Source organism: Brassica napus, chromosome C1, assembly GCF_020379485.1.
Source record: "Brassica napus cultivar Da-Ae chromosome C1, Da-Ae, whole genome shotgun sequence".
In the NCBI taxonomy this organism is placed as follows: Eukaryota; Viridiplantae; Streptophyta; class Magnoliopsida; order Brassicales; family Brassicaceae; genus Brassica; species Brassica napus.
In genome coordinates, this window is record NC_063444.1 from 39,607,987 (window position 1) to 39,627,663 (window position 19,677).

The 19,677-nt window shown below is 35.9% G+C and overlaps 1 protein-coding gene and 1 pseudogene across 1 annotated transcript; both read left to right on the plus strand.

Moving 5' to 3' along the window:
* The first annotated feature begins 8,539 nt into the window (after positions 1-8,539).
* LOC106383172 (putative F-box protein At3g20705) lies at positions 8,540-13,225 on the plus strand. The gene has a single exon (XM_048744477.1). The coding sequence runs from the start codon at positions 11,656-11,658 to the stop codon at positions 12,772-12,774; it is 1,119 nt and encodes a 372-aa protein (XP_048600434.1). The 5' UTR covers positions 8,540-11,655; the 3' UTR covers positions 12,775-13,225.
* A 1,180-nt stretch (positions 13,226-14,405) lies between these two features.
* Positions 14,406-19,302, plus strand: LOC111202731 (annotated as a pseudogene).
* The last annotated feature ends 375 nt before the right edge of the window (positions 19,303-19,677 follow it).

The following is a 19,677-nucleotide window of genomic DNA, read 5'->3' on the forward strand; positions in this document are numbered from 1 at the left end:
GACGGTTCATGATGCCACTCTTCATAGGAATACATTTGTTTTGTGTAAATCGACCTGACTTGTCTGTGAAGAGAAATATATACTTATTCGTATGGTTACTTAAGGAATCAATCATGAAATGATTTTTTTTTACTTTGTTGATCATACGTACAAGAGAGAAGTTTGGACCGTGTATGCCTCTTCCTCCACCCTTTCACTTTTTTGGTGCAGCTAATATATATGAATCTATCTTCGGTTAAACAAGAACAACTTTATTTTTATTAGAACCATTGAGTATATTTTAGATTTGCATTAGGAATAAGATTGAGTTTGGTGTGTATTAGGGACAATACGTCCGACACCGGAGTTGTTTTTAGATTGATGTTCATTTCACTGACAATGCGCGCGGTGTTATGGAGAAAATGACCAATTTGACTAAACACATTGAAGTTAATCACCAATCATCAACTAAGTTGCATGAAATCTCAATGGCTAATACTCAAACAACTGAACCAAACACACTATAACAAGCAAACAAAAAAAAAGATCGTAAAACCAAAAGCCATACCCACGTTCAGTTCAGGATTCTCATCATTGATCACATCACATGCTATATGTTATCAATAATAAAACTTCAAAATCTGTGTCTTATCATTAATACATCTAGTGGGCCTAAGAACATCTCCAAAATAAACTCTATAACTTTAAATATAGAGTTTTCTCCTCTCCAAAAGATAACTTCAAATTTAGAGTTTTGAAAAATGAAACTTCAAATTTTCTTCAAAACTTCAAATTTGAAGCTTCACAACTCAAAACTTCAAATTTGAAGTTTCATCTTTTTATTTGCATTTTGAAATTTATAATTAATTACACATCACATTTATGATTCTTAAGTATTTTATCATTTATCGTTTTAATCCTTAATTTTTTATAAATCATAAATATTTCAAATTTGTTTTTATGAATTAACATTTTACACATAAAATTAGATAAAAAATTAAAATAATATTTATAATATTTCAAGACTATAATTAGAAAACAAGAATATTATAAAATAAACTTAATAAAAACTCTTAAATAAGATACATGAAGACGTAATTATTAGAAAAAATTAAATATTACAACAACACTAATAGTCTGGTAAATTTGCTCTGGAACCTTCAAAATTTCCAAATATTGTCCAAAATATTTTGTGTATCCAAAGATACTACAAGAAAACGTTTCCATAACAACGAAGATTTACGACGAAAATATTTCCTCGTAAATTTACATGGTGTTTACAACGCAGTTACGAGGAGACCAAATTTCGTCGTAAACTCCATGTAAATTTACGAGGAAATATTTTCGTCGTAAAGTCCATGTAAGTTTACGACGAAAGTACGTGGAATGAGAAATACGTCGTAATCGTTACATCGACATTACAACGAAACATGTTACCGTTATATTTAGGTGAAAACGTGTATTCAATGTGCTTTAACTTACCTAATTTCGTCGTAAAGTCGTTGTAAATATTATGTTAAAACCATATAAAATCCATGTAAAACATTCCTTGTAAAATCGTTATTATATTTCAACTACCCAACTCGAAAATTTCTCTATATATATGTCATTTCCCATAACTCTCTTCCTCACAACACACAAACGGAAAAAAAATCAGAAAAAAAAAATTCAAAAAAAAATCTAAGAAAAAAATGGCCGGTGGCGGTAGTATTTACGAGTTACGGAATTGGATGTATTTACACAAAGATTCCGACAGGAGGGTGACGAACACATTTCTGAGCGTGCTAGAGACATTCATGCACCAGGCGGGATGTACACCGATCACGCAAGAAAACGGTAAGATGTTCTGCCCCTGTCGGAAATGCAAGAATTCAAAATTTGCACGTAGTGAAACTGTATGGAAGCATTTAGTAAACAGAGGATTTACACCACAGTACTACATTTGGTATCAACATGGAGAGGGTTATGGGGGAAATGAAGCTAGTAGTAGTAATAATAATTTTGAGGATGCTCATCATAGTGAAGAACCGAATCATTTGCATAATGAATATAATTATCATCAAGAGGAGCATATGGTAGATCATGATAGGGTTCAAGATATGATTAGTGATGTATTTTTAGAAACAACTACAACAATAGCTGATGGAACTGGAAATGTAGAAGAACCTAATTTGGATGCAAAAAGGTTTTATGAAATTCTAGATGCTGCAAATCAACCAATCTACACTGGTTGTAGAGAAGATCTCTCTAAATTGTCTCTAGCAGCTAGGATGATGAATATTAAAACGGATCATAATTTACCTGAGAATTGCATGGATGCATGAGCGGAGTGGTTTAAAGAGTATATGCCAGAAGACAATGTGTCTGCTGAATCTTATTATGAGATTCAGAAATTGGTTTATAGTCTTTGGTTGCCTTCGGAGATGATTGATGTTTGCATCGACAAATGCATGATCTACTGGAAAGAAGATGACAAGTTAGAAGAGTGTCGATTCTACAAAAAACCACGATTCAAACCGCAAGACCGTGGGACGAATAGGGTACCGTACCAAAGGATGTGGTACCTACCAATTACAGACAGATTGAAAAGATTATATCAATCTGAGAGGACTGCTGCGTCGATAAGGTGGCATGCGGAACATGTCCAGAGAGATGGTGAGGTTGCACATCCATCAGACGCAAGAGCGTGGAAACATTTCAACAAGGTACACGCAGATTTTGCTACAAATATTCGGAATGTCTATCTTGGGTTATGCACCGATGGATTTAGTCCATTTGGAATGTCTGGTAGACAATATTCTTTGTGGCCAGTCATTCTTACGCCGTACAATTTACCGCCGGATATGTGCATGGAACAAGAATTTCTATTTTTGACCATATTAATCCCTGGGCCGAAGCATCCAAAACGGTCTCTTGATGTTTTTCTTCAACCGTTGATAGAAGAGTTAAAGCAATTGTGGTCAGAAGGGGTGAGGACGTACGATTGTTCCTTGAAAAACAATTTTACGATGCGATCAGCTCTACTGTGGACGATAAGTGATTTCTCTACTTATGGGATGTTGTCTGGCTGGACAACACATGGAAGATTATCTTGTCCATATTGTCTTGGATCGACGGATGCTTTTCAACTGAAGAATGGTAGGAAGAGTTGTTGGTTTGATTGTCATCGTCGCTTTCTTCCACTTGCCCATCCGTACAGAAGAAATAAGACATTGTTTCGGCACAAAAAAAATTGTCAGAGACAGTCCTCCTCCATATCTCACAATTGGCATAAGAAGAGTATATTTTGGGAGCTACCCTATTGGAAGGATCTTCTCTTACGCCACAATCTGGATGTCATGCATATTGAGAAGAACTTTTTTGAGAACATCATGAATACATTACTTAACGTCTCTGGGAAGACAAAAGATAACAAAAAAGTCAAGGATGAACTTACCTGATATTTGCTCAAGAAGTGAGTTACATATCAAGAGCAATGGAAACGTTCATGTTCCCATCTTCCAGTTGTCATCAGAAGCCAAAACAACCTTGTTTGACTGGGTTGCATCAGAAGTTAAGTTTCCTGATGGTTATGTTTCAAATCTGTCAAGATGTGTTGAACGAGGTCAAAAGTTCTCCGGAATGAAGAGTCATGATTGTCATGTGTTTATGCAACGACTACTTCCATTTTCTTTTGCCGAGCTCCTTCCAGCAAATGTCCATGAAGCACTTGCAGGTAATTATAATTTTATAATATATATACATATGCTATGAAATGTTATTAATTTGATTATTTTTGCAATATACAGTCATCGGAGTATTTTTCAGAGATCTTAGCACACGTACGTTCAAGGAAAAAGTCATCGAACAACTTCATCAGAACATTCGATCATATTGTGCAACCCGGAGAAGATATTTCCTCCTTCATTTTTTGACGTCATGAAGCATCTAGTTGTCCACCTACTGTATGAAGCATTGCTTCGTGGACCTGTTCACAACGAATGGATGTATCCGTATGAGCGACAGATGAAACATTTGAAGGGGAAAGCAATAAATCTTGCAAAGGTGGAAGGTTCAATAGTTGCGGGGAGTTTGACAGCTGAAACATCTAACTTCACATCATACTACTTTGCTCCAACTGTTCGTACGAGAAAAAGAGTTCCTAGAAGATATGATGATGGTGGAGTACCGACATCATATCCAATTGATGGTGTTCCTGACATTTTCTGCGAAATTAGACGGTTTGGTGGTAAAACGAAAGAAGTATGGTGGTCATGTGAAGAGGATAAACATAGTGCCCACACTTATATTCTGCTCAACTGCGAGGATGCAGTGACCCGTTACTTTGGAAGGTAAATATTTTTGTGAATGTTAATTATATGAATTGAAGTTAATTATGTATGACTTGATTATTTGTTTCATTTGCAGCATGTTTGTATCTCAAGTTGAAGAAGCAATACCATGAATATCTGTAACTGATGTGGACACACGTAAAGATAAGCACTTTGTCAAGTGGTTAAAATCACAGGTACGTAATATATCTCATACATTGATTAATTAAGTAAGTGTTTTGATACTTCAATATTAATTAAGAATATCTGCTTTTTGCAGGTTGATTATGACGATCCTTATTATCCCGTATGGTTTCACGAATTGGTTCAAGGTCCAGTTGCAAAGGTCACCACATCACCTATGTATTTCACACGAGGATTTACCTTTCACACATACGAGTATGGGAGACATCGGGCAACGAGTAACTATGGAATATGTGTGAAAAGGTGAAACAGACTTTTACGGGATCTTGCAGGAGATTATTGAAGTGGAATTTCCGGGGTTATTGAAGCTAAAATGCGTCCTCTTCAAATGTGAATGGTTTGATCATGTTGTGAACCGAGGGATTCGGTATAACAAATTTGGTGTTGTGGATGTCAATTTTGGGAGAAGATACAACAAATTTGAGCCTTTCATTTTAGCTTCACAAGCCGAGCAAGTTAGCTTCCTTCCTTATCCTCGGCTTCGAACTTCCGGGATAAACTGGTTAGCTGCTATCAAAATTACACCTCGTGGACGCATTGTCGCTGGAGAAGAACCGCCCTTGCAAGAAGAAGACGCTATCAATGAAGTTGAGGTACCAGAACAACCAACTGATGAAATCCTTTTGATCGACCCGCAAAACTTTCAATATGAAGATATTCCCGAAGATGCGACAGATGAAGCACGTGAAGACGAGTTCGAGAGAAGCGACGATGATGATTGTAATGATAGTGATGAGAACGAAAACGATTTAGAGTGATGTAATATTGATGAGAACGAAAACGATTTAGAGTGATGTAATATATGTAACAAATGTTGTATTTCTCTATTGTAACGTATGTTTGAAAAAATATTGTTTTTTTACTATCTTAATGTATGTGTAACAAATGTTGTTTTATATAATATGTATTTCTTTAGTTTTTAAAAATTTATTTGGAGTTTTAGGGTTTTAAAGTTTAAGTTGGAGAAAGAGCAAGAAGTAGTAGAGAAGAAGATATGATGTTAGATGATATGTGACTTTGGGGTTTAGGGATTTCATTCTCAGTGTTTAGGGTTACGCGTTGTAAAATCGTTGTAAAAATAACACGGGCATGGTAACTTCGTCGTAAATGGTTAAATCGATTCCACGTAATTTCGTCGTAAATAAAAAAAAGACGGGTCTGGTAACTTCGTTGTAAACGGAAAAGCCTAGTAAATCGATTCGACGTAATTTCATCGTAAATGAAAAAAGACGGGCCTGGTAACTTCGTCGTAAACGGAAAAGCCTGGTAAATCGATTCGACGTAATTTCGTCGTAAATAGAAAAACGCGGGCCTGGTAACTTCGTCGTAAATGGAAAAACGCGGGCCTGGTAACTTCATCGTAATATTACGTCGCGTTTACGACGAAACGTTTTCTATATATTGAGACGCCGAGAGCGAGGCTGCCTCGTTCATTCCTCCCAAACTCCTTTGCTCTCCCTCTAAGGTACACTCCCTTTCCTCTTCTAGTTCTGTTAAAGTTAGTTTAGGTGATTAATTAGTTAGGTAATTAGTTTAGGTGATTAGTTAGATAATTAGTTTAGGTGATTAGTTAGGTGACGGAATACTATATTTTAGGTGATTAGTTAGGACTTTAGGTAACGAAATAATTTTTTAATTATGTCGTAATTGATTAAATTTATTTTAATTTTTTTTAGATGGCTCCTAGGAGGAAACCAGCAGCACCTACTTATGCCCAGTTGTTTGGCGATGGTTTCGGTACATCTTCTTCCGGTCCATCGTCTTCCGATGCAGTTCCAGACTCTCAGACTTCTCAGAGAGTTTCTTCGAGTCCTCCTCTTCCACCGCAGATGCCTCCACCTCCTCCTCCAGCGGCTGCACCTCAGCCTGTCCCAGAATGTGCAGTTAATCCGGATTTGCGTGTGCCTTCATATGCTCTATTCGCGAGATATACGGTAGAGGATTTGCTTGCCCAGCCTGGACGGGAGGGTTTGGATGTTCTAGACCCCGATAGACCCCGAGGAACTTATTGGTAAGTTATTAATTTTTATTATATTAAAATTTAAATTATTTTTATTTTCTAACGGTTAAATTGTTTTTTTCAGGTTTGGGGCTAACAACCGTGTTAGCCGGAGCGTTTCGGCGACGATTAAGGGTTACTACGACGGGGTATATCCGAACTGGAGCACGACACCAAATCACGTTAAGATCACTTGGTTTAAATGTTTTGCGGTAAGATTTTTAAATTTAATTAAATTTTCACTTTTAAATATATATATATTAATATTTATTATTAATTGTAATTTTTTCATAATTTTGTGTTCCAGCAAAAGTGGCATTGGTCTTTGGGAATCACCGAGAGGGTGAAGGCGGAATTCGTTGCAAAGGAAAAGATCTGCCTCTGCAACACAGTCTCTGATTACAAGGACAAGTGGGAGATCTACGGGTATGAGGGAAAGCCCACTGAGCTCACGAATGATGTGTAGGATGGCCCCATCGCCTATTGGGAGCACCCCTCTTCGATCAAAAAGGCCAATTCGTGCTCGGCTTCTCGAAGGACGAAGGATAAAGATGGTCATTTGCCCATGCTTCACAGAACCGGACAAAAACCTCATGCAAGAATCCGTCTAGAAGCTGTAAGCTTTGTTTTAAATATATATTTTAAAATATTTAATTAATATAATTTTTAATATTTAATTTAATTTTTTTTTGTAGTTCGAGAAGACGGGAGTCTTACCATCTCTGTCTGAGCTATTCAAGATGACTCACGCCACATCCGACGGAGTTTTTGTAGATCATGCATCTGAGAAACTCTTCCAAGAAGTGGCTGGTCGGATTGAAGAACGGGAGACGCAACTAACCCAGAAGTCTCCCGATGGATTACTCGTCACATTGTCCACCGAAGACGCCGACAGAATCTTCGAAGAGGTACAACTTAAAATTTTTGTTTACATTATTTTTAATATTTTAATATAATTAACTATATTAATATATGTTTTAATTTTATAGGTGGCTCCTAAAAAGAAGGGACGGATAGTCGGTATAGGTTATGTTAACGAAGTTGCAAGGGCAACTTCGTCATACACTTCGAGACGGGATGAAGAGACTTCTCAGATGAAAGCTCGAATGGATAGTCAGCAGGTTCGTTTAGACTCTCTTGAGGATTTGCTAGACGTGATGGCTGTGAGAAACCCGGTTATGCAGAGAATGTTGAGTGAGAGACGAGCCGCTCTTGGGTTGCCAGTACGAGATCCCCAAGAGTCCGATCCAACCCGTCGACAGCCGAGCAACCCCACCGACTACTTCGAGGATATGTAGTTTTTTTTATATTTCTGTTTGTATTATGAATTTAAATATTATTGTATGACTTTTAAATGCTTTTTTAAAAATATGTTTTTCATTTTCATATTTCGTTTTAAAGTTTAAATTATTTTAAATTCCGAATATTAAATAAATTCAAATTTATTATATATATATTAATAATAAAAATCGATGTAAACTTCACATAAATGTTTACGAGTGATTAACGTCGATTTACGAGGGTTTTACATCGAAATGTTTACGTGTTCTTTACAACGAAAGTATTTACGTCTGCTTTACATCAAAACAGTTACGTGGAGTTTACCAAGAAAACTTACGTCTCGTTTACGACGAAACATTGCCCTGCGCTTTACGAGGAATTTACTTCGTCGTAAACGTAACAAGTCGTTTACGACGAAATCTCCGTTACGACGGACGTTTTACAATGAAACGTATTTCGAGGTTAATTCGTCATAAAACCCCGTTTACGACGAATTTACAACGAATATTGCCCTCGTAAAAAATATGTTTTCTTGTAGTGGTACAGAAATAATTTTATGGAATAATGTGGTTATTGTAGTTTAATATTTAATTATGTATTTCTATTTATAATTTTATATATTTAATGTAAGATTTTATTAATTAATATTACTGTAATATTTTTATGTATGTGCTAGTTATTTATAATTTTTTTGGATTTATATTAATTATAACAAATATAATGACCATAATGTAAAATACATATAATTTTGAAGTTAGGTTTGAAGTTTTGCTTTTGGAGAAGAATACTTTGAAACTTTAAATTTAGAAGAATACCTTCAAACTTCAAATTTAGAGTTTTACAAACTCAGCTTTGTTTTTTTTTGAGATACTCTAATTAAGAATAACCATACCAGTAAATTAGAAAAAAACGTGACAATTACTACACTTTTTGACTTGATATCCGTAAGCTTGGATCTTGCTGTAAATATATAAGAATTTTACGGGCTCTAACTAGTCTACGCGACTTGGGAATTACAAAGGTGCTTCTTGCATTAGACTACCATGAGGTTGATGAAGCTCTTAAGGCTCCTCAACAATGGCCTCGATACAGAAATTTGTTGGAACAAGTGAAGAAGCTCAAAGAGGATTTTACAAGTCTGGTCTTTGAAGGAGAAAAGATTTCGACTAATGGAATCGTGCGAGACATAGCGAAGAGCGTGTTGAGGGATGGAAGATTCCAATCATACTTGGCTTTGGATGGCCCATCCTGCCTACATGATCGGATTGCGAGAGAAACGTGTGGAAGTGATATCTGATTCTTATTTAGAATGTTGTCGCTTTTCATGAGATGTTTTTGCCTTGGGTTACAAGGTATTGTTTAGTGTTTGGGGTTTTACCTCTTTTGATTAATAATCCAGGACTGCAATGAAATTACCATCAGTACACTTAACAAACAAAGTGTCCATGATTTCAGACGTTGAAAAAAGACCCCTAAAACTAATATCGATTTAGAGTTCTTAATAAATACTTTTAAAATAAATATTGTATGTATCTTTTAATAAATTTTGAGATGAAAACAAGTATATATTTATATAAAATATTTTTAGGCCCTTGGAGGACGACAAGATGGATCAAACACCCACCAAACCCTAGTAGCCATGACAGGGTTTGCTTTCGGTTACAACAAAATGTTGAGATTTTGCAATAGCAACTTCGACATCTACGATTTTAGCTCTAACTCATGCACTCCCTATGGCACTCTTGAGAAGAATATAAAAGTGCTTCGCTGACCTAACTTGAATCTGAAGAGAAATACTTACTGGCTTGCTACAGATATAAAAACACATTATGATTTCTACTCTCTTAGAGCGTGTTTATTGTAGGTCTCTTAGGTTGGATCTTTTAGTGAAATATAAGATACGGTCTCTTAGCTTTTAACTACGAAAACTAAGTGACGTATATTAAATAAGAGATATAAGAGACGTCTCTTAAATAAGAGATATAAGAGACGTCTCTTAAATAAGAGATATTTAAGAGACGTCTCTTAGTTTTTTTAGTTAAAAACTAAGAGACTGTATCTTATATTACGCTAAGAGACCCAACTTAAAAGACCTACAATAAATATGCTTTTATGATTTTACAAGAGATAAGTTTGGACCGCGTTTGCCTCTTCCTGTGCCTCTTCCTCTTGACTCTTATATTTCAGGTAATATGATTCTGTCTACGGTTAAAGAAGAGAAGCTTGCAGCGTTGTTAGGCCGGTGGCTTATATTTGAGATTGAAATTTGGATTACTAATAAGATTGAGCCTGATGCGGTGTCCTGGAGCAACTTTTTTAGAGTTGGAGTGATGAGACACAATGTTAGTGTTCAGTTTTGAACTTTCTTGATTGATGAGGAGAAGAAGGTCGCTGTGGCTTTTAGTGAATAAGACGGGACTGAGAAAGAATACAAAACAGCTTCCATCATTGATGGAGAGAGTGGTCATGTCAGAGAAGTGGATCTCAGACAATCTCCATAGTCAACCTTGCAAACTTTTGGGCTGTTATGTTCCAATCTCTGTGCAAAGCTAAGTAAATTAGTGACTGGTTTATTTACATGTTCTTTCAAACTAGACTAGCCGATAGATCAGTTTGAAGTTGTATCTCATCTTTTCTATGCGATATATATGATCAAGAATTAATTTATTTAAATTTTACAAAATGGAGAGAGCTCAAAAATAAGTTTTATCCTAATCTTCAATGATATACCCATCTCAATGATTTGGATACAACTTTTAACATCAATTGGTTTATGTTTTGAAACAGAGAATCTTACCATATTGAAGCTAATCTTCATCTAGTTGCATTGAAACTTCATGACTATGCATCGAACACATTCTTTATGGAAGCCAATCGCATCTAGTTTTTCAAAATATCTCGTCGTTTAATGTATTCGATGAGTAGGAGAGAATGATGAGAATTAATTAGGGAAAAAAAGAAGAAGTACTGATTGTTCGGAAGAAGCTGAGATAACTAAGATGATATTTTGCCACAATATTTTAAAAGTAGGGCTAAGAGCTTGGGTCTCTAAGCACACGTACGAAGTCTACTGATTTGTAGTGCCAAAAAAAAAAAACTAACAATGAAGAATTGACCTAATTGTTAAAACTCTTGAATCATTCTTAAGAGTGTAAGGGTGCATGCATGAGCAGAGCTGGTCCTAGGCAAAGCCTAACGAAACATTAGCCTTAAGCCCCCAATTTTTTTTGGAAAAAAATTACATATGAAAAGCTCCAAATGATTTTTTTAGGCCTCCAAATTTACCAAAAATTTTTTTAGCTAAAATCTTTGATAAGTCGCCTACAGCTCCATAAATCTTAGGGCCGGTCATGTGCATGAGTTCGGTTTTCACTAGGAGAATTTTACTCTTTTAAAAAGAATTTATCATAGTTTAGACCCATAACCGATCCTGAAAATTTTAGAAGTCCTATTCAATATAAAATATATTTCATTTGATCCAAAAAGTTAAAAAAAATATTAATTTTTCTTTTAACAAAGTTAGTTTAAATTATTTATTTTTCAAAAAATAAACTTTTAAGTTTCATTTTCTTAATTTAATAAGATCAGATTTTTTCTATGATGCATGTTTTAGAAATATAAAATCTAATAACATCGAATTTTAAAACATAATCTAAAATCATTAATGGAATAATAAAATATTTGGTAGGATTAGACTCTTTTAAAATCCAAACACATTCCAACACACTCAATACTTTGCTAAGTTTAGGGTTTCTGTGCTATTTAATTACAATCTAATCGACAGCCACGGGAGAACAAAAAAAAAAGCACCCACAAAGATAAAAAAGAAGGTTGATGGAACTTATTTACATTCACCGGTCTTTCTTTGAAAGTTGAAACAACATGACGATGACAATGACCAAACTTCCACGAGATTTGGTGGAGGAGATTCTCTCTAGGGTTCCGGTGAAATCTATAAGAGCAGTGCGATCTACTTGCAAAAACTGGAATCTTATAACTAAATACGAGAGATTTGCCAATAAGCACATCGACAAAGCAACAGCATCAGAAAGAGACAAGGAGTTTCTTGTGATCGCAGGGGATTACTTGTTTAGCTTAAATCTGAATGAAACTCACAACCGCAAGTTTGATTTATCCATAAACCATAGAGGTATAAGTATTGCACAAGAACATTCAGACCGAACAGTCTTTATAGCTCAAGCCTTTCTCTCCCAAGGTTTATTGCTATGTGTATGGAGAAACGTCATAGACAACAGAAGTAGGCTTTTGGTTTGGAACCCGTATTGGGGGAAAAATAGATGGATCGAATGCCCAATGACATATTGTTTGTATGAATGGTTTGCTTTCGGCTATGATAAATCTTCTGGTAGACACAAAATCTTGAGGTTCAGCAGTAATAATGGGGACAGGTACATGGAAATCTACGATTTGAGCTCTGATTCATGGAGGACTCTTGATGCCGCTTCTGACATAAATACAATAAAGTATATGGAAAGTGGCTTATCTTTGAAGGGAAACACTTATTGGTATGCTATAGATTATGAAACAGAAGATTGTTTCTTACACTATTTTGATTTTACAAGAGAGAGGTTTGAAAATCGTCTGCCTTTGCCTCAGCCTCCATCGTCCTACTCTTATGCCCAAGTTAACATATCTCTATCTTCGGTTAAAGAAGAGAAGCTTGCAGTGTTATTTTCCCCGCGGGGTAGATTTGTGATTGATATTTGGGTTACGAATAAGACTGAGCCTGACGCTGTCTCATGGAGCTATTTCTTCAAAGTTGAAACGACGCAACACTTGAGTGGTTTTCTGTTTGAGAATTTCTTGATTGACGAGGAGAAGAAGGTCATTGTGATTTTTGATATATATGGCGGAGCGAACAATGCATACACCATAAGTGGGGAGACTGGTCATTTCAGAAAAGTGGATCTCAGACAATCTCCATACAAACGACCTTACAGACTTGTGGGCTGTTATATTCCAAGCTCTGTCCAAATCTAAAAAACAGGGATCAGTCCATTTACATATTCTTTCAACAAGAATAAATTCGAAGTTGTATCTCATCTCTTCTATATAAGCAATAGACACACAAAAAAGCGGAGCACTTATGTTTATGTTTTTTTTTTCATTTATATGTTTTTCTTGTTCTTGGTAAAATTTCATTTATATGTTTTTAATACGTGATTACATTCGGGAACAGAGAAATCTAGCACGTTGAAGCTAAGCATCCATTATCAACTAGTTGCATCAAATCTCCATGCCTAATCATCAAATAACTGAACCAAACAAACTATATATCAAACAGAACAAAAGAGTAAAACCAAAGATATAACCCACCTCCAGTTTTGCATTGTCCATCATATGTCGTAATAATTACATCACATGCTATATGTTATCAATAATTAAAAGCCTTCAAAACATAGGGTACTTTGGGGTTTATATTTGGGTTACAAATAAGATTGAAGATCCCTAAGCGGTTTGCTGAGCCAATTCTTCAAAGTTGAAACGATGCAGCACATTGATTATGGTTTTAAGTCTGGCTAATTTTTTATTGATGAGGAGAAGATGGTCATTGTGGTTTTTGATAGGTATGGCGAAATTAACAAATCATACATCTTTAGTGTGGAGAGTGGTCATTTCAAAAAAGTGGATCTCAGACAATACTCAGGAGGTTTCGAACTTGTGGACTGTTATGTTCCAAGCTCTGTGCAAATCTAAGTAACAGGTTCGTGATTAGTCAATTAACACGTTCATGTTTAGGCATGGGCGTTCAAGTTTTCATTTTCAAGTTCGCCTCCTAAACCCATTCGAAATTTATATATGTATGGGTGTTCATGTATATTTTATAACACTTATCTAAAATCTATTTTGGATCAGAACTCATTGTGGCTTTAACAGATTCGGTTAATAATAATTACGGTTCACATACTTTTCGATATAGTATAAAAATAAATACTTAATTGAGTATTTGACCTATTTATATAGTTATTCTTATTCTTAGAGATATATCAAAACAAACATGGAATTTAGTATTTGAGTCACTTATTTAGGTTTTGAATACTACTTTTAGATATTAATTCGAATCAAGGTTTTTCAGGCTTTTTTCGAGCTTCTTTTGGTTTTTGGATTTTCCATAAAACCCATTAAATTTTGGTTTATTATTTTCATTTCGAATACATTTTATATTACATTCGGATATTTTACAGCTCGGATTCCATACGAATTTGGATTTGGTTCAGGTCATGATTTCGGATTTTTTAGGCATAGTTTAGTTGAATTTGGATTTGGTTCAGGTCAATGAGTCGTCTATGTATCTTGATTAAAAATCAAAAATAGTATAGATTTAAAAAATTTACCAAAAAAGGAGATAAGCTAAGATGATGCTATTACAACAAATATTTCAAAAGCTATGTTGCATCTAATACGTCTAATGGGGCCTAAATAAGACTAGCCCAACATCTCAATACTTTACTAAGTTTTAGGGTTTCTGTTCCTTTTATAACAAACGATCGACAGCAACTCGAGAAAACACACACACAACCACGAAGGAAAAAAGAACAGAGTCTTTTAAGGTGGATTGGACTTATTTGTTTTCATCGATCTTGGTTTGAAAAAAAACATGACGATGACAATGTCTTCCACGAGATTTGGTGGAGGAGATACTCTCTAGGGTTCCGGTGAAATTTATCGGAGTAGTGCGGTCCACTTGCAAAAACTGGAACGTTAAGATGAGAGATTTGCCAATACGCACACATTGACAAAGCAGCAGCTGCAGCAAGAGAAAAGGAGTTTCTTATGATCACTGCGGGGGGTTCCATGGATTATTTGATTAGCGTCAATCTCTATGAAACTTGCAACAAAAACTTTGGTTTATCCATAAACCGTAAAGGAATAAGCATTGCACGAGAACAATCAGAACAAACAGTCTTTATATCTCAAGCCTTTTTCTCCAAAGGTTTATTGCTCTGTGTATGGAGAAACAACAAAAGTAGGCTTTTGGTTTGGAACCTGTATTGGGGGAAAAGAAGATGGATCGAATGCCCAGCACACTGTTTGAATGAAAAGTTTGCTTTCGGCTATGATAGATCACAAAATCTTGAGGCTCAGCAATGATAACCCCAACATGGAAATCTACTATTTGAGCTCTGATTCATGGAGGACTTATGATGCCTCTTTTAACAGAAATACAATAAAGTATACTGAACCTGGCTTGTCTCTGAAGGGAAACCCTTATTGGTATGCTAGAGATTATGAATCAGGAGATGCTTTCTTACACTGTTTTGATTTTACGAGAGAGAGATTTGGACCGCGTCTGCCTCTACCTCAATGCTCTTACTCTTTTTATACTGTTTCTCTGTCTTCGGTTAAAGAGGAGAAGCTTGCAGTGTTATTTGCCACATGGGATACTGCTTCTGGGCTTGATATTTGGGTTACAAATAAGATTGAACCCTGCAAGGTGTCCTGGAGCAAATTCTTTAACGTTGAAACGATGCAACACATTGATCATTGTTTTAACTCTGGCCATTTTTTTATTGACGAGGAGAAGAAGGTAATTGTGCTTTTTGATACATATGACAATACATACTACATTCGTGGGGAGAGTGGTCCTTTCAGAAAAGTGTATCCCAGAGAATATTCATACACACGGTCTTTCAAACATGTGGGCTGTTATGTACCTAGCTCTGTGCAAATCTAAGTAACAGATTAGTTATTAGTCCATCTACATGTTGTTCCAAACAAGAATAAGGATGATGAAGAATTAATTTATTAAAATTTCTCAAAAGAGGGAGCACTTCCTCTCTTTTCTTTACTTGTGTTCATCTTAGCAACAGCAGTCCATGGCTTCCTCTACTTAATTTGTTATACAACATCCTAATTTTAAGATTTTCATTATATGTTTTTCTGTGAACATGTCTCAGATTGTTTTTTTTTTCCTGTGAATATATACACAATAAATCAATAATGTTAAAATTAAAATATTTATCAGTTTATGCAATTATTAATTCAGAGAGTTTATGTAGATTCTTGTCAACCAAGAAAAAAAAAATTGATTTATCCTCTATATACTAAAGCGCAATTTGACTGGCAAATTAAATACTGGCCACTTGGAAAAAAAATCAAAACAATTAAAAATAAAAATAATTAAAATTTTATTTGCATCTCTTATTTTTCTGCAGACTAAATATTAACTGTCCACTTCTATTTTTTTCAGAAATTTGAAGCAACGTTAATTTCAACAAAAAAAAATAAATCAATTGCGAGAGAAATGATTTTTACAAAAAATAAATAAACAGACTTTTTAGTTTTCAGATCCTAAATTTTCTCAAATCCCCACGATAACTTTAACGTCATATGTAACTCCCAATCAAACAGTTTCAACTTATATATATTTGCTTTTTTTTCCTGAGAAAGTAATTTATTTCATTCAAAAGAAACATACAAGAGCCCACATGAAGATGGCTACAAGAACCCACGCGGGGTGACTCAAGACATAAACTCGGAGATGAATGAACAATCTCCCTCCACACAAGCCCACATAAAGGCGGCTACTTAAACCCACACCGAGGTAGCTTACGGTACCAAAAGATCAAAACCGACACTAATACTAGATAAGGCTAAGCAACCCAAGAGCGAATGAGAAGATAATTAGCAGATTTTAAACTTTTGTAGAGGCCAAAGATCGGAAATTGCTGCTGCTGCTGTCCATAGCCCGCCACGCAGTAAACTCCACCTCCTACACCACGACTTATCGTTGCTGCTACACGCACCCCAAACTATACCGCCCAAGAACTGAAACCCTGTGACTTCATGACACGACAGATGTACCGCTACACGGTCCACATTGCCTTCAGATAATGGTGCAACGTTCATCGCGCCCACTTGCTCATCGGAAGAAGTCCAGACACAAAACTCAACAAAGACGAGGTCTTACCATACGGACCCTCCAGAAACACTGCCTGAGAACCGATAAGCGGTCACTGCACCCACCACTCAATGAATAACCTCTGCTAACCCAACTCACACCACTCTTTAACACTACCAGCACTGACGGATTCAAGAAACCCACCAAAACACTAAGGAATATTTATAAGGACCAAACTCTAAATTTACTGGATATTAGAACCTGAGAAAGAACCACAAACATGAGAACAACAAGGACCAAAACGGAAAACGTCCTCGAGAAACCCTAAAAATCCGACCCCACCATGAAACACTACTCCACACCACCGCGTCTAGCCTCCAGAGTTAGCTGATTCACCACAGGCCGTCGATCTACCTCACGAACAGAGATCTAAAGAAGGAAGAAACGCTTCACCAGAGCCGTAGACAAAGCAGAGGGGGAGAGAGACCACAAAGGAGAAAAGAGGAAGACGAGAAGAGGGGAAGAAGAAACCTCCGGCGCCGGTACGCGCGCTCACGCGCCGGCCGGACGCCGGAGCAGACATCTGAAGCTCTGATTAATTAAGAGAGAGGCTGGAGCTTTGGGGAAGAGAGAGGATCCGCAGTATATATATATTTGTTTTTCTCTTCCTTCTTCTCCATGTTTCATATTCTTCATCAGTTTTTTTCTTCCAATTTTCAATGTATCAGCAAAAATTAATAGAGGTTTGTGACTACTATATTTCTGTTCATTTTTTATATTTTGCTCAAATTTATATCATTTGATTTTTTAAGCGTTGTTCAAATAGAAGATGTCACTTGGATATTATACAATCGTTTCAAAGCTAATTTCTTCAAAAGAAAAGGACAGGGAAATCAAAGCGTTGTTTGCAAATGAGGTAAACATAAGTTCATTCAACTCTACTATATAAAAAACCTGGCTATTTACAAATCAATTTTTGTTACTCTTTTTAGAAAGGTAAACATGTCAATCAAAGAAAAAAAAATTTGGTAAAAAAAAAATTATTGGAAGTTACTAGACTTGCTTGCATGTTTTGGTGATGATTCTAAAGAAAAAGAGTAAACATTCGGTTAGTAGAGCATTAATATTAATACAAGTCTCAAGCAAATGTGGAAAGCTGATTAAAAACAAAAATAGATAAAACTAAAATCTAGGGGTTGACAATATGCAAAATTAGAAGATATTAGAGTTTAAATCATGTTTCCAACATTTTCGAAGCATTACGTAGAAAAAAAAAATGTCGCCCAATAGAAAAGTTAATTGATTATGCAAACTTTACTGTTTCATTCATATTCGTATTACAAACTAGCTAGCCTTTAAGTTGCATTCCCCCACAAGAATTGATCTTCATTATATCGTATGTTTTCTTTTTATATTACCGTTTTTTTCAATGTCATTGTCAGGCGTACGTATTCGTTCTCCCAAGTTTTCTCAATTATTATTGCACGATGTCACTACGGATGCAATATTGTGTAAGATATTCAGGCACAATAATAAATGTTGTAACACGTGTGGTAAAAAAAAAATTTATTGGAAGTTACTAGACTTGCTTGCATGTTTTGGTGATGATTCTAAAGAAAAAGAGTAAACATTCGGTTAGTGGAGCATTAATATTAATACAAGTCTCAAGCAAATGTGGAAAGCTGATTAAAAACAAAAATAGATAAAACTAAAATCTAGGGGTTGACAATATGCAAAACTAGAAGATATTAGAGTTTAAATTATGTTCCCAACATTTTCGAAGCATTACGTACTAAAAAGTTTTAGTGTTGGGCCTAATTATTAGCCTAATGGCTCAAATAATATATGGAAAAATGTGAAAACGAAATGGGTCTATGGGTTCTTATAAAAAGCCTTGTTGGCTTTAATGAAATGAAGTTAACAACATCCCACATTGGTTGGGAGAGTTGATTTTGAGGAGTATATATATGTCTTCATGACATGAGAGGTTAAACAGCTCAGAGGAAGAGAGAGCTCCCCACGCGCGCGCCGCCGCCGCCGTCCGGTCGGCTCGGCGTGGGCTTGGGCTTGGGCTTGGGCTTGGGCTTGGGCTTGGTCCTGGTCCTCCGGCCCGATAAGAATATTCTTTTTGGACCAAGTCAAGCTCAACGTTTTGCCATTTAATTCCCGAAAAACGACATGCATTTTATTTTAAACAACACGTAGTTCGTTTAAAAACAACACGCTGTCTCTCTTCTTGACGATAAGTTTAAACGAGAAAAGATCTTGCTGAGGAAGTTTCGTAACGCCTCGCCTCCGAGATCCTCGCGAGATTTCCGCCAACGTGCGCACGTGCGGCATTAGTTACGGAAAATGGCTCGTCTTCTCTTCTTTAAAAACTCGTCTCCTCCCTCATTTTTCTAAAAGTTTTTACGCAACAAAAAATCACCAGATCCCTCAACGTAAGTCTAGAGAGTGTTTCGTAGAGTTTATAGTTCGATAGGGCGATCACGAGTGAGGCGTGATTCGTCTGCCATGGTTGTATCCTGGGACTCTATATTCGTACAGTCCCGTCTCACTAACGGAGCGAATATTTTGAGTTAAGGAAAGAGATCATATCTCGACTCCATGTCTCTTTGCGAATACGATTTCTTATCGTTCTTGTATTCGTCTTTTACATTCGTTTATTTCCTTAACATCGCTTTTATTCTATCGTTTATGTCAGTCCGGTTTTCCGGCTTCTACAATCTTAACTCAAAATCGCTTCATGTTTAAAGCTTTAATCGGGTTGATAAACGATTAATAGAAACGGGTTTTGGAACCGTGTTTGCGATTTGCTTTCTTGCATTTCCACGAAACGTTTTGTTCTTATCTCACAACGATGTTTGCGATTAGCTATACGCTTATCCGCGAAACGTTTCCCGCCTAAATGTGTTTGTGATTTGCCTTAGAGCACTTCCGCGAAACGTTTCTGGTTATTTCATTACGCTTTGCGGATTGCTTTCTAGCATTTTCGCAAAACGTTGATACATTCTTCAAATGTTATATACATGAATCGTTTC

Coding starts and splice junctions, on each gene's coding strand:
- LOC106383172 (XM_048744477.1), top strand. CDS start 11,656: ATGACGATGACAATGACCAAACTTCCACGAGATTTGGTGGAGGAGATT.